The sequence below is a fragment of the Salmo trutta genome, unplaced genomic scaffold, assembly GCF_901001165.1.
Source record: "Salmo trutta unplaced genomic scaffold, fSalTru1.1, whole genome shotgun sequence".
In the NCBI taxonomy this organism is placed as follows: Eukaryota; Metazoa; Chordata; class Actinopteri; order Salmoniformes; family Salmonidae; genus Salmo; species Salmo trutta.
The window spans coordinates 1423049-1437240 of record NW_021823154.1 but is presented as its reverse complement, the minus strand read 5'-3'; the positions used below and the strand labels follow the sequence as shown (position 1 = coordinate 1437240).

General features: G+C 40.8%; 1 protein-coding gene across 1 annotated transcript in view; it reads left to right on the top strand.

Annotated features, from left to right (window-relative positions):
- LOC115189405 (protein NLRC3) overlaps positions 1-503 on the top strand; it is a 50257-nt gene extending 49754 nt beyond the window's left edge. Inside the window, exon 18 of the mRNA XM_029748015.1 lies at positions 455-503. Within this exon, the coding sequence (XP_029603875.1) occupies positions 455-461 (7 nt within the window). The 3' untranslated portion in view covers positions 462-503. The remainder of the gene's footprint in view (positions 1-454) is intronic.
- Positions 504-14192: the final 13689 nt, after the last annotated feature.

Genomic DNA, 14192 nt, shown 5'->3' with positions numbered 1-14192 from the left:
TATCACATCATTATCTCAGGTGTATCATAGAACCATCATCATCACATCATTATCTCAGGTGTATCATAGGACCATCATCACATCATTATCTCAGGTGTATCATAGGACCATCATCACATCATTATCTCAGGTGTATCATAGAACCATCATCACATCATTATCTCAGGTGTATCATAGAACCATCACATCATTATCTCAGGTGTATCATAGGACCATCATCACATCATTATCTCAGGTGTATCATAGGACCATCATCACATCATTATCTCAGGTGTATTATAGGACCATCATCACATCATTATCTCAGGTGTATCATAGGACCATCATCACATCATTATCTCAGGTGTATCATAGGACCATCATCACATCATTATCTCAGGTGTATCTCACTCCTCATTCTTCTCCATACTTTCTGATCTCTCTCTTCCCTTCTCCTCCATCCTCTGTTTTGTAGCACCTAATCTGAAGATGCTGAGGCCTGTCTCCTAGTCTGTGGACAAAGACACTTCTTCACCTAATCTGAAGATGCTGAGGCCTGTCTCCTAGTCTGTGGACAAAGACACTTCTTCACCTAATCTGAAGATGCTGAGGCCTGTCTCCTAGTCTGTGGACAAAGACACTTCTTCACCTAATCTGAAGATGCTGAGGCCTGTCTCCTAGTCTGTGGACAAAGACACTTCTTCACCTAATCTGAAGATGCTGAGGCCTGTCTCCTAGTCTGTGGACAAAGACACTTCTTCACCTAATCTGAAGGTGCTGAGGCCTGTCTCCTAGTCTGTGGACAAAGACACTTAAATTATTGTAAGGGAAATGTTTATGATTGTGCTATTCTTTTAACAAATATCTGTGTTTTATTAATGTGCTGTTCTATAAACTAATTTGTGTGTTCATCAAGTGTCTGACTGTACAAATCCTCACTATCAGTAGCTGTAATTTGGCAGTAAGCCCAGACGTTGTTTTGAGAAGGAGATATCTCAGTTTCAAGGTCTCAGCTTAGAGAGAAGAAGACTGGTGAGGTGTTGGTCAATTAAATGTTATGAACCAGTACTGGTCGGTCACATGAATGGAACATAACAGTAATGATTCATTAATTATGCTAAATCATGCAAATATAACTTGTCTGTGTATAGCCGTTTATAAGACAACTGCTGGGTCTGACCAGGGAGAGATCCTGATTGACATGTGTTCTATGGTACATTGAGTTGGGTCTGACCAGGGAGAGATCCTGATTGACATGTGTTCTATGGTACATTGAGTTGGGTCTGACCAGGGAGAGATCCTGATTGACATGTGTTCTATGGTACATTGAGTTGGGTCTGACCAGGGAGAGATCCTGATTGACATGTGTTCTATGGTACATTGAGTTGGGTCTGACCAGGGAGAGATCCTGATTGGTTGAAACCTCTCCAGCTCGCTGACAATAAACAATGATTCATTTCAGATTGACTTCGAGTGTCTCTGTGTGGAAGAATTTCCACAACATACATTTACATTTTAGTCATTTAGCAGAGCGACTTTTTTTCTCCGTACGTGGGAATCGAACCCACAACCCTGGCGTTGCAAACACCATGCTCTACCAACTGAGTCACACGGGACCTAAACATGGTTTTGAAAATGCAATTAAGGGAATGAACTGGAATGATCTCTTGTCCTATACAGATGGGGAGGCTGATAGTCAGGCTAGTCAAAGATACACATCACCACATTGACATCTTGACCAAAGACCTTCCTTCGATTCTTTATGGGATTACAACTCACTCTGTCTGAAGGAAGTGAGGAATTGTACTCACTAAAGGGGATAGCTGAGAGGGCAGAGAAGGCACGTGACATCATCGACATGGTGTTGAGAAAAGGAACTGAGTCTAGTTCCAGGATGATCAACATTCTTGGGGAGCTGGACCCCTGTCTTTGTTCACTGCTTCAGATCAACAGTGTTGGGGTACCAACCTAATGGTAGAATGGATAGTAACAGTGTTGGGGTACCATCCTAATGGTAGAATGGATAGTAACAGTGTTGGGGTAACAACCTAATGGTAGAATGGATAGCAACAGTGTTGGGGTACCAACCTAATGGTAGAATGGATAGTAACAGTGTTGGGGTACCAACCTAATGGTAGAATGGATAGTAACAGTGTTGGGGTACCAACCTAATGGTAGAATGGATGGTAACAGTGTTGGGGTACCAACCTAATGGTAGAATGGATAGTAACAGTGTTGGGGTACCAACCTAATGGTAGAATGGATAGTAACAGTGTTGGGGTACCAACCTAATGGTAGAATGGATCGTAACAGTGTTGGGGTACCAACCTAATGGTAGAATGGATAGTAACAGTGTTGGGGTACTTACCTAATGGTAGAATGGATAGTAACAGTGTTGGGGTACCAACCTAATGGTAGAATGGATAGTAACAGTGTTGGGGTACCAACCTAATGGTAGAATGGATAGTAACAGTGTTGGGGTACAAACCTAATGGTAGAATGGATAGTAACAGTGTTGGAGTACCAACCTAATGGTAGAATGGATGGTAACAGTGTTGGTGTACCAACCTAATGGTAGAATGATAGTAACAGTGTTGGGGTACCAACCTAATGGTAGAATGGATAGTAACAGTGTTGGGGTACCAACCTAATGGTAGAATGGATAGTAACAGTGTTGGGTACCAACCTAATGGTAGAATGGATAGTAACAGTGTTGGGGTACCAACCTAATGGTAGAATGGATAAACAGTGTTGGGGTACAAAATACAAAAATAACTGTACAAATGTTATGGAGACACAGTGTTGTTTAAAAACATTGCATATAATAATTGGAATCATTTGGACCGGGGAGACCTGATCCTAGATCAACCCTCCGATGCAACACCATTGGGTGTATTCACTAGGAAACAGACCTGATCCTAGATCAACCCTCCTATTCAACCCCATGGGGTGTATTCACTAGGAAACAGGCCTGATCCTAGATCAACCCTCCTATTCAACACCATGGGGTGTATTCACTAGGAAACAGACCTGATCCTAGATCAACACTCCTATTCAACACCATGGGGTGTATTCACTAGGAAACAGACCTGATCCTAAATCAACACTACCTGAATTTGTCCCAAAGAAACTACTTTTTTTGTTGCAAAACGTTGTGCTACGGTGGGTGACTAATTAATACACCCCTGATCAAACTGGGATGTAAATCTTGGTCAAAAAAGCAACAACAATCCTCCACCACCCTCTTCAGAGGACAAATATCGTAGTTTTATTTCAACTTTTTTGCTACACATACAGATATATACACATACAGATATATATACACACACATTTCAATGTGCCATATATTTTTTTAATTGGGATGTGATGTTTTACTAAATGTTTGAACCTTTCTAATTGTATGGTATCCACAGATTGTGAAAACCTTTCCTGCGAGTATTATTATGTTAGTAATTGACTGACTGTGTCTTTCCAAATCGCCCCACACTGCTATTTGTAAGGTTGACTTTAAGCACATGTGATTTTTTTTAACCGTTGCTGAACCTATGACCAGAAACTAGCTACATCGGGGCAATACCAGAATAAATGATCTATTGATTCTGTCTCTTCACAACAAAATCTACAGAGCTGAGATTGTTGTATTGTTGCCCTATATATATATATATATATATATATATATATATATATATATATATATATATATATATATATAGCATTCTGTTGGTGGCAAGAAATGTATATAATCATTTAAATTGAAAAACTGTTGAGTCAGGTGTAGTTTTTTTTGTACCAGTTCATCAACCATATGCCATGGAATTGGTACATCGAAAATCTCCTCCCAGTTATTTTGCAACCTGTATGGCGCAGCTGTCAACATTTTTGTCCTCACATGAAACTGGTATATTTTTCCATTTATGCCAGTTCCTTTCAGCCATTTGTATCTTTAATATATGGCAGGCAAACAAGTTCCCTACTGTCACGTCCTGACCAACAGAGGGAGCAATTGTATTAGTTTTGGTCAGGACGTGGCAGGGTTTTTGTGTGTTAAGTGTTGTGTTGGTGATTGGACTCCCAATTGAAGGCAGGTGTGTTGAGTTGCCTTTGATTGGGAGTCCTATATAGTAGTGTGTGTTTTTCTTTGGGGTTGTGGGTAGTTGTTTTTGCACTGCGTTAGTTAGCCTGCAAAACTGTTGCTGTCTTGTTTATTGCTTTTTCCTGTGGATGCCTTACTTGAGTATTAAAAAACTATGAGTATCCACATTCCCGCTGCGCCTTGGTCTTCTCTCCACTACGACACATGTGACACCTACCTTTTCCACTTGCCGCCTCCATGTTTGTGGTAGTGCTGCAATCAGTTGGTTGTAAATTTGGATTGAGCAGACATTCCCATATATTTTCGATAACTGCATATGTGACAACTCCATTTCTATTCATAATATCATAAATAAAATACAATTAAAAAAAATAATAATTCCATAAAGATTTTTTATTTATTAATCAATATATTTGAGTATAACCATAACATTTGTAATATTTTTTTCTATCTTTTACGGAGTATAAAACTTTTACGGGAATTAAGTTATCAATGTTCTTAAACCAAACTTCAATTAAACTACTCAGTCTGCCCCACCAGAGTGTGTAAGATTCTGGTTGAATGAAGCAGACAACAATGGTCAAAACGTTTATTTATGAGAGCTCTAAAATCCATACATTGCACAAAGCCTTTTATATTAACACACACCCAAATGAACTCGCATCAGTAGAGAACTCCACCCCGCTTTAGGCGGCCGTATTTTTCCACAGTACACATATATTCATTATCAAACCTTGCAACCTGTCTTCTAATCTCCTGCCAGCTAAGCCGTTCTCAGGCCGTTGTTTCTCTCCCTCACTCAGGGAGGCCCCTTTTCCTGTTACTTTCACAAGGTCGTCTTATCATCTATGCCCTGCGCATTTTGAAATAGTAACAGTGTCCTAGTCTTAAAAAGTCTACTCACACACAGTAATGGATTATAGTCTTTAACACATTATTATAGCCTTATTTCTAATACATTTCAACAGGTTATATAGTTTCTGAGTGAAATCATTTAGTCAAACCTTTAACCTCTCTAGTACATGTGGGACGAACTCGTCCCACCTACGTAACAGCCACTGAAATCCAGTGGCGCGATTTTTGAATCGTTAGAAATGCTATAACTTCAATTTCTCAAACATATGACTATTTCACAGCTATTTAAAGACAAGAATCTCGTTAATCTAACCCCACTGTCCGATTTCAAAAAGGCTTTACAACAAAAGCAAAACATTAGATTATGTCAGCAGAGTGCCCAGCCAGAAAAAATCTGACACCCATTTTTCAAGCTAGCATATCATGTCACATAAACCCAAACCACAGCTAAATGCAGCACTAACCTTTTATAATCTTCATCAGATGACACACCTAGGACATTGTGTTATACAATACATGCATGTCTGTTCAATCAAGTTCATATTTATATCAAAAACCAGCTTTTTACATTAGCATGTGACGTTCAGAAAAAGCATAACCACCGCAAACTTCCGGTGAATTTACTAACAGTTTGCTAAATTACTCACGATAAACGTTCACAAAAAGCATAACAATTATTTTAAGAATTATAGATACATTACCCCTCTATGCACTCGATATGTCCGATTTTAAAATAGCTTTTCGGATGAAGCACATTTTGCAATAATCTAAGTACATAGCCCGGCATTACAGGGCTAGCTATTTAGATACCCACCCAGGTCAGCATCCACCAAAATCACATTTCCTATAAGAAAGATGTTCTTACCTTGCTTGTTCTTCATCAGAATACACTGCCAGGACTTCTACTTCAATAACAAATGTTGGTTTGGTCCCAAATAATCCATCGTTATATCCAAACAGCGACGTTTTGTTCGTGAGTTCTAGAATGCTTCTTCGCGGTGTCGCGCATGGCGCATTGGCGTGTCAAAAATGTCTAAATATTCCATTACCGTACTTCGAAGCATGTCAACCGCTGTTTAAAACCAATTTTTATGCCATTTATGTCATAGAGAAGTGTTAATATTCCGACCGGGAGTATGCATTGAGCCTAAACAGCCGAATAAAATTTCTCCTCAGAAGCGACTCATGCACGCGCATCATTGAAAGGTCCTCCGAGCATCCACTTACAAAAGGCGATAATATATTTCAACCTGAGGTTCCCTCGTAAACCTTCAGTTATTTCGCGGGCTCTGAGAGCCTATTGGAGCCCTGGGAATTGTCACGTTACAGCTAAGATCCTTACTTTTCAATAAAAAGAGGTAAGACGCACGACTCCTTGTCAGACAGGGTACTTCCTGCTTGAAGCCTTGTCAGGTTTTTGCCTGCCATAGGAGTTCTGTTATACTCACAGACACCATTCAAACAGTTTTAGAAAATTCAGAGTGTTTTCTATCCAAACCTGAACAATAATATGCATATTCTAGCTTCTGAGTTGGTGTAGGAGGCAGTTAAAAATGGGAACATATTTTTTCCAAAATTCTCAATACTGCCCCCTATACCAAAGAGGTTAATCATATAATTTCCATTACAATCCTCCCTATTGGCTAAATATTTCACCTACACTATAACACATCTATTTTTATTGGATTAAGAAATTTCACACAAAATCAAACTAATTCAGAAATATCACACACAATCAAACTAATTCAGGACATCAAAGAAAACAAATGCATATACTGTCAACACATACTTATCGATGACTGTTCGAAGCCTATCTCCAATCATAACTCTTCGGATTAAGATTTTTGTTATTACCTTCATTTAAAAAAACAGTCTTCCTAAACACTAAAGATGGTCTCATCTAACATGGGCTCCTCATAATTGAATGAATCCTCCGCCAGGCTCGGCGGTAGATATTTGTCGTCCCACTGGTCTGAACTTGGAATTGGTCCGTATCTCACCATCTGCTCCGTTATCAATCTCTCCAGAACCCTGGAAATGAGACCTCTTGCACAAGGGACCAAACAACAACCCCACAATACAAACACACTCATACAGGTGAAAGCAGCCCACAACACAGTGATTACAACATTGATCCGTCTGGAGCTGTGTTTATTTAAAAAATAACCGTACAGCAATGAACCCCAATCATTCTACATACCCCGCCCTTTTCTGCCAATAACATATCGAGAGTCAGTCTATTTTACCAGGTCATGAGGGAGGTGGCGGATAATTGGTCAGAGAACCCCTTTACTGCATCCCCGGTTTCACTCATGAATCTCTGTTGATTATAATAGATGTCATTAATCCAATGATGTCATTAATCCAATCCACATTTTTATTTACTGTCAACTACCAAAAGAACGTAGTGGTAAAGTCTTCACCCATTTGATTCACAGCTTTGTATTCATCTGGAACTTCCCTGAGGACGCCAACAGCATCATTCTAGGCAAAGCTACTCCCATCCTGGTCAAAACTCCCCCTGTGTCTACTTTAGCCTCCTATAACTGGCCTCTGATGACTAACTCGACCTGGTTGGACCAATAACCCCGGGGCGCAATTTCCTAACCACCCTTTTTGGTCATTTCTGTCGTTTGCGTCCTTTACTGGTACTAGCCCACCCTACCTCAGTTATAGTTGCTGTGAGGTTAAGAATTTTCTCTATACTTCCAAACCTGTCAGTCACATTAACGATTGCATTACAGCCATTAAATTCATCTAAGTTCTCGGTGCCATTCTTGTATCTATAACACTGGTACTCATCAGGAGTTAACCTTGCTCCCATTTACTCTGCCTCTCTCTTTTTCTCTTTCTCAGAATTTAGGAATAATTACTATTGTGACTTTTGATAAGTTATAAGGTCTCACACATATACGAGTTACCGAACTTATGACTTTTAACTGGTCAATAACCCTATCTCACACGCACATCCTTTTTTGTCTTCCCCCTGCTGATATCCTTCTTCAAACCTTCTCTCTCTCTTTCTCTACACTTGCCTTCTTGCCTTCTTCTCCGGGCTTCAGACAGCCACACCCTGGCTATATCTAACCCTTGACCTGCTGTTTCCCTGTCTTGTCCCCACATACCTTATGTATCTTTCTGATCATTAGTCCCAACTTTTCTACATCCAAACTTCCATCAAATTCATACTTCCTTCTCCACATTGGACCGAAATAAATATTTATTTTATAACATTTAACTCCATGTATCGCTCATCTCCCGTTAATTCCTGCACCTCCTTTGAGGATTTGCCACCCATGGTTATCCAATAACTATCATTGTTATTATGCTTTTCTCACAATTTGTGTGTACTTACTATTAATCTCTATGTGAGTGCTTTCTACCGTTATTATTAACTTCTCTAGGACCGGCGGGACGAATTCGTCCCACCTACGTAACAGCCAGTTGAATCCTGTGGCGTGATTTTCAAATACCTTTGAAATGCTATTACTTCAATTTCTCAAAAATATGACTATTTTACAGCTATTTAAAGACAAGACTTTCGTTAATCTAACCACACTGTCCGATTTCAAAAAGGCTTTACAACGAAAGCAAAACATTAGATTATGTCAGCAGAGTAGCCAGCCAGAAATAATCAGACACCCATTTTTCAAGCTAGCATATAATGTCACAAAAAAACAGAAGACAGCTAAATGCAGCACTAACCTTTGATGATCTTCATCAGATGACACACCTAGGACATTATGTTATACAATACATGCATGTTTTGTTCAATCAAGTTCATATTTATATCAAAAAACAGCTTTTTACATTAGCATGTGACGTTCAGAAGTAGCATACCCCCCGCAAACTTCCGGCAAATTTACTAACAATTTACTAAATTACTCACGATAAACGTTCACAAAAAGCATAACAATTATTTTAAAACTCTAATTCAATTTAAAACATCTATGTGTATCACAATCTATGTGTCTTCTTCTCACAATCTAGAATTTTGTCACTCCTCTCTATGTGGGTGCTACCACTCTATGCTCACGATCTATGTGTATTTGCTTTTCACTTTAACCTGGTTTTGTTCTATTATGACTACTAATTTGGATGTATGATTATCTCACCTTGTTTTGTTTAATTCCAATCTGTTAATTTGGATCTATAAGTAATTTACCTCGTCTTGTTTAATTTAATGCTCTCGCCTCTCCTCCTTTTTGGACTTTATTTCAGTGTTGTCTTTTGAATCGCATCTATGGTTTACTCACTCTTGTTAATTGACCATTTGAGTTATCTTGTTCGCATAGAATTACCGTCCTATCTCACTAAACCATTTTTATAGCCTCTCCTCTCCTCAATTTAGGACTTTATTTAGGTGTGTCTCTTGATTCGGATCTATGGTTAATTTGCCATTCGTTAACATGCCATTTTTCTCGTAAAAAAGCGATAATATTCCGACCGGGAAAGCGTGTAAGCGTACAAAGAGAGAGAAAATAAAAGCATGCTATCCTCTCGTGCACGAGCCTGAGTCTCATAGTATTGTTACTGGCCACTATCCAAACGCGCTAATGTTTTTCAGCCAGAGCCTGCAAAGCCACGATTCAGCTTTTTGCCGCCTTCTGAGATCCCATGGGAGCCGTAGGAAGTGTCACGTAACAGCAGAGATCCTCTGTAATGGATAGAGATAATCAAGAAGGGCAAGAAATGGTCAGACAGGGTACTTCCTGTACAGAATCTTCTCAGGATTTGGCCTGCCAAATGAGTTCTGTTATACTCACAGACACCATTCAAACAGTTTTAGAAACTTTGGAGTGTGTTCTATCCAAAGCTAATAATTATATGCATATTCTAGTTTCTGGGCAGGAGTAATAATCAGATTAAATCGGGTACGTTTTTTATCCAGCCGTGAAAATACTGCCCCCTATCCATAACAGGTTAAGCTAGTTTTATTTATGGTAGAGCACATGTACCTCAAGTCTTCGCGGACCTGCTCCCTTATCAATTTTGTTAATTCACAAAGTAAAAACACCTTAGTGAATCTGTGTAGAATAACTAAGCTCCTATTATTGGTAAATTCCAAGTATTTAGAACATCAAGTCCAAGATATCTTAAACCATTCCCCCAAATTTGTAAATAAAGGTTTATTGACCTTCGTCTTGTAGGCTGGGAAAAGCAATGTTGGTTGGATTCCGTCACCGTTTCTGTCGACCCTAGATATTTACCGGACTGTAATGGAACCCCAATTTCAGGGGACAGGTCTTTAATTTACGAGTCAATGACCCGCCCGTGCACAGTTTTTGGCGTGTTACCTTAGGAAGACAGGGACAGATTTTGGAATCCGGCTCGAAGGACCAAATTGTTACGGGAATTAAGTTATCAATGTTCTTAAACCGAACTTCAATTAAACTACTCAGTCTGCCCCACCAGAGTGTGGAAGATTCTGGTTGAATGAAGCAGATGGAGACCCAGCCAACAATGGTCAAAACGTTTATTTATGAGAGCTCTAAAATCCATACAATGCACAAAGCCTTTTATATGAATGTAAATGACCATATTGAAAGACACTCTCAGTAGTGATGTAATTTTGTAAATGCTATATTGTGATATTGTTTCATAAAAAAACGTGTTGCAATGTATATACTTTAGTATGTTTTGTTAAACGGAAAATGAAGGTTTGAATAGGTAATTGCTTAATTAATTAGTGTTAATTGTTCTGAGGGGAGGGGCTAGCCCTACAAAAGGAGCCTCTCTTTCAGTTCATGGAGAGGCATTTTGGATTGAGCTGTGGATGGGGCAGCATTGTTTTTAGCTGTCCCATAAGGTATATGTTTGATGGCAGTACTGTTGTTTTTGTTCCGGAATCACTATGTAAATAAACGCACAGAATAACTTTTGCGGCTCCGCCATCTTTTTATTTTGACAGAGTTTAGGTTTTCCAGTTTAGCCTTCTGGCCTACTCTACGTGAAAGTCTGTTTCCTAGTGAATACACCCCATGCTGTTGAATAGGAGTGATAATCTAGGATCAGGTCTGTTTCCTAGTGAATACACCGCATGGTGTTGAATAGGAGGGTTGATCTAGGATCAGGTCTGTTTCCTAGTGAATACACCCCATGGTGTTGAATAGGAGGGTTGATCTAGGATCAGGTCTGTTTCCTAGTGAATACACCCCATGCTGTTGAATAGGAGTGATAATCTAGGATCAGGTCTGTTTCCTAGTGAATACACCCCATGGTGTTGAATAGGACTGATAATCTAGGATCAGGTCTGTTTTGTAGTGAATACACCCCATGGTGTTGAATAGGAGGGTTGATCTAGGATCAGGTCTGCTTCCTAGTGAATACACCCCATGGTGTTGAATAGGAGTGTTGATCTAGGATCAGGTCTGTTTCCTAGTGAATACACCCCATGGTGCTGAATAGGAGGGTTGATCTAGGATCAGGTCTGTTTCCTATTGAATACACCCCATGGTGTTGAATAGGAGGGTTGATCTAGGATCAGGTCTGTTTCCTAGTGAATACACCCCGTGGTGTTGAATAGGAGTGTTGATCTAGGATCAGGTCTGTTTCCTAGTGAATACACCCCATGGTGTTGAATAGGAGTGTTGATCTAGGATCAGTTCTCCCCGGTCCAAATGATTCAGATTCTAATTCTGATCCACTGTTATGAACCGGCTCATAGTCCGTAACAAAGAGGGAGACAACGTGGAGATATAGATAAACATATTTATTAAATAAAGTCAACTATATACAAGTAACAATGTGGTGTGTAGTCAGTAGTGGATGTGTTCACAGATGGTGATAATGAGGGCTGTGAGAGGTGCCAAAACAAATGAACACAACGAAGCCCCAAAATGCCACAACCAAAAACAACATTGTGTCTGGGTGGAGAGAGTCTCCTCAATGAATGGGGGAAAGGTGTATTTATCCCCGGGACACAGCCGAGCCCAGGTGTGTCCCATTTCACTGACGACCCTTCCGGCTCCGCCCAATAACATCCTATTAAAGAAAACAAGATCAAAGAGAAAGAATTCTGCAGACAGAGTGGGAGGGTCGTCACAGAGTGACAGAGCGGGAGGGTCGTCACAATGTGACAGAGCGGGAGGGTCGTCACAGAGTGGCAGAGCGGGAGGGTCGTCACAGAGTGGCAGAGTGGGAGGGTCGTCACAGAGTGACAGAGCGGGAGGGTCGTCACAGTGTGGCAGAGTGGGAGGGTCGTCACAGAGTGGCAGAGCGGGAGGGTCGTCAGAGTGTGGCAGAGCGGGAAGGTCGTCACAGTGTGACAGAGCAGGAGGGTCGTCACAGTGTGACAGAGCGGGAGGGTCGTCACAGTGTGACAGAGAGGGAGGGTGGTCACAGTGCAACAGAGCGGGAGGGTCGTCACAGTGTGACAGAGAGGGAGGGTCGTCACAGTGTGACAGAGCGGGAGGGTCGTCACAGTGTGACAGAGAGGGAGGGTCGTCACAGTGTGACAGAGAGGGAGGGTCGTCACAGTGTGACAGAGCGGGAGGGTCGTCACAGTGTGACAGAGAGGGAGGGTCGTCACGGTGTGACAGTGTGGGAGGGTCGTCACACACACACACGTTTTTACACAACACTTGTGTAATCTGTGTCTCCATAACACTTGTGCAGTTATTTTTGTATTTTGTACCCCAACACTGTTACTATCCATTCTACCATTAGGTTGGTACTGTTGGTTCCGTTTTTCTATGCTCCGTTTCTTTTTACTTAAGCCCGAAGTCCAGCCCTAGGGATGTCACTGCATATGTCATTACCTTCTACTCATCAGACCAAGCCCTTGCATACACAGCTATACACACTTGCAAGAGAGAGACAACAGTTCCAGTGTTTTCTAAGGGCTCAGCAGTAAATGTCCACTCCCCAAGTTGATTTATAGTGGAATGTCAGACGAGTCTCTTATCTCTTCTACTCCCCTGCAGGGTTCTGTGTTTATCTTTGAAGTGCTTTCTCCCAGACCCCATGCAATAACTCACACATCTCTCAGACATTTTCTTTATAAGAAGCAGAGACTAGAAAATAACTGTGAAACAATTTTAAACCTTATAATGCATATATATTGATCATCTGTAGTCTAGGACCCTATAAATGTAGTGGGGGTCTTATAACCCTTCCCCTTCTATTAATACAACATAAGAATAATCAATTATTATACTATATCAAACATTTGCTGCAGCCCCTATCATGACCCCAATTTGACCCCATCAGTACCGCAACACTGTTACTATCCATTCTACCATTAGGTTGGTACTCCAACACTGTTACTATCCATTCTACCATTACGATGTTACCCCAACACTGTTACTATCCATTCTACCATTAGGTTGGTACCCCAACACTGTTACTATCCATTCTACCATTAGGTTGGTACCCCAACACTGTTACTATCCATTCTACCATTAGGTTGGTACTCCAACACTGTTACTATCCATTCTACCATTAGGTTGGTACCCCAACACTGTTACTATCCATTCTACCATTAGGTTGGTACCCCAACACTGATACTATCCATTCTACCATTAGGTTGGTACTCCAACACTGTTGATCTGAAGCAGTGAACAAAGACAGGGGTCCAGCTCCCCAAGAAGGTTGATCATCCTGGAACTTGACTCAGTTCCTTTTCTCAACACCATGTCGATGAGGTCACGTGCCTTCTCTGCCCTCTCAGCTATCCCCTTTGGTGAGTCCATTTCCTCACTTCCTTCAGACGGAGTGAGTTGATTCCCATAAAGAAAATAAGGAAGGTCTTTGGTCAAGATGTCAACGTTATGGTGTGTATCTTTGACTAGCCTGACTACCAGCTTCCCCATCTGTATAGGACAAGAGAACATTCCAGTTCATTCCCTTAATTGTGTTTTCAAAATCATGTTGTGGAAATTCTTTCACACAGAGACACTCGAAGTCAATCTGAAATGAATCATTGTTTATTGTCAGCGAGCTGGAGAGGTTCCAACCAATCAGGAGCTTTCCCTGGTCAGACCCAACTCAATGCACCATAGTACACATGTCAATCAGAATCTCTCCCTGGTCAGACCCAGCTCAATGTACCATAGAACACACGTCAATCAGGATCTCTCCCTGGTCAGACCCAACTCAATGTACCATAGAACACATGTCAATCAGGAGCTCTCCCTGGTCAGACCCAGCAGTTGTCTTGTAAACGGCTATACACAGACAAGTTATATTTGCATGATTTAGCATAATTAATGAATCATTACTGTTATGTTCCATTCATGTGACCGACCAGTACTGGTTCATAACA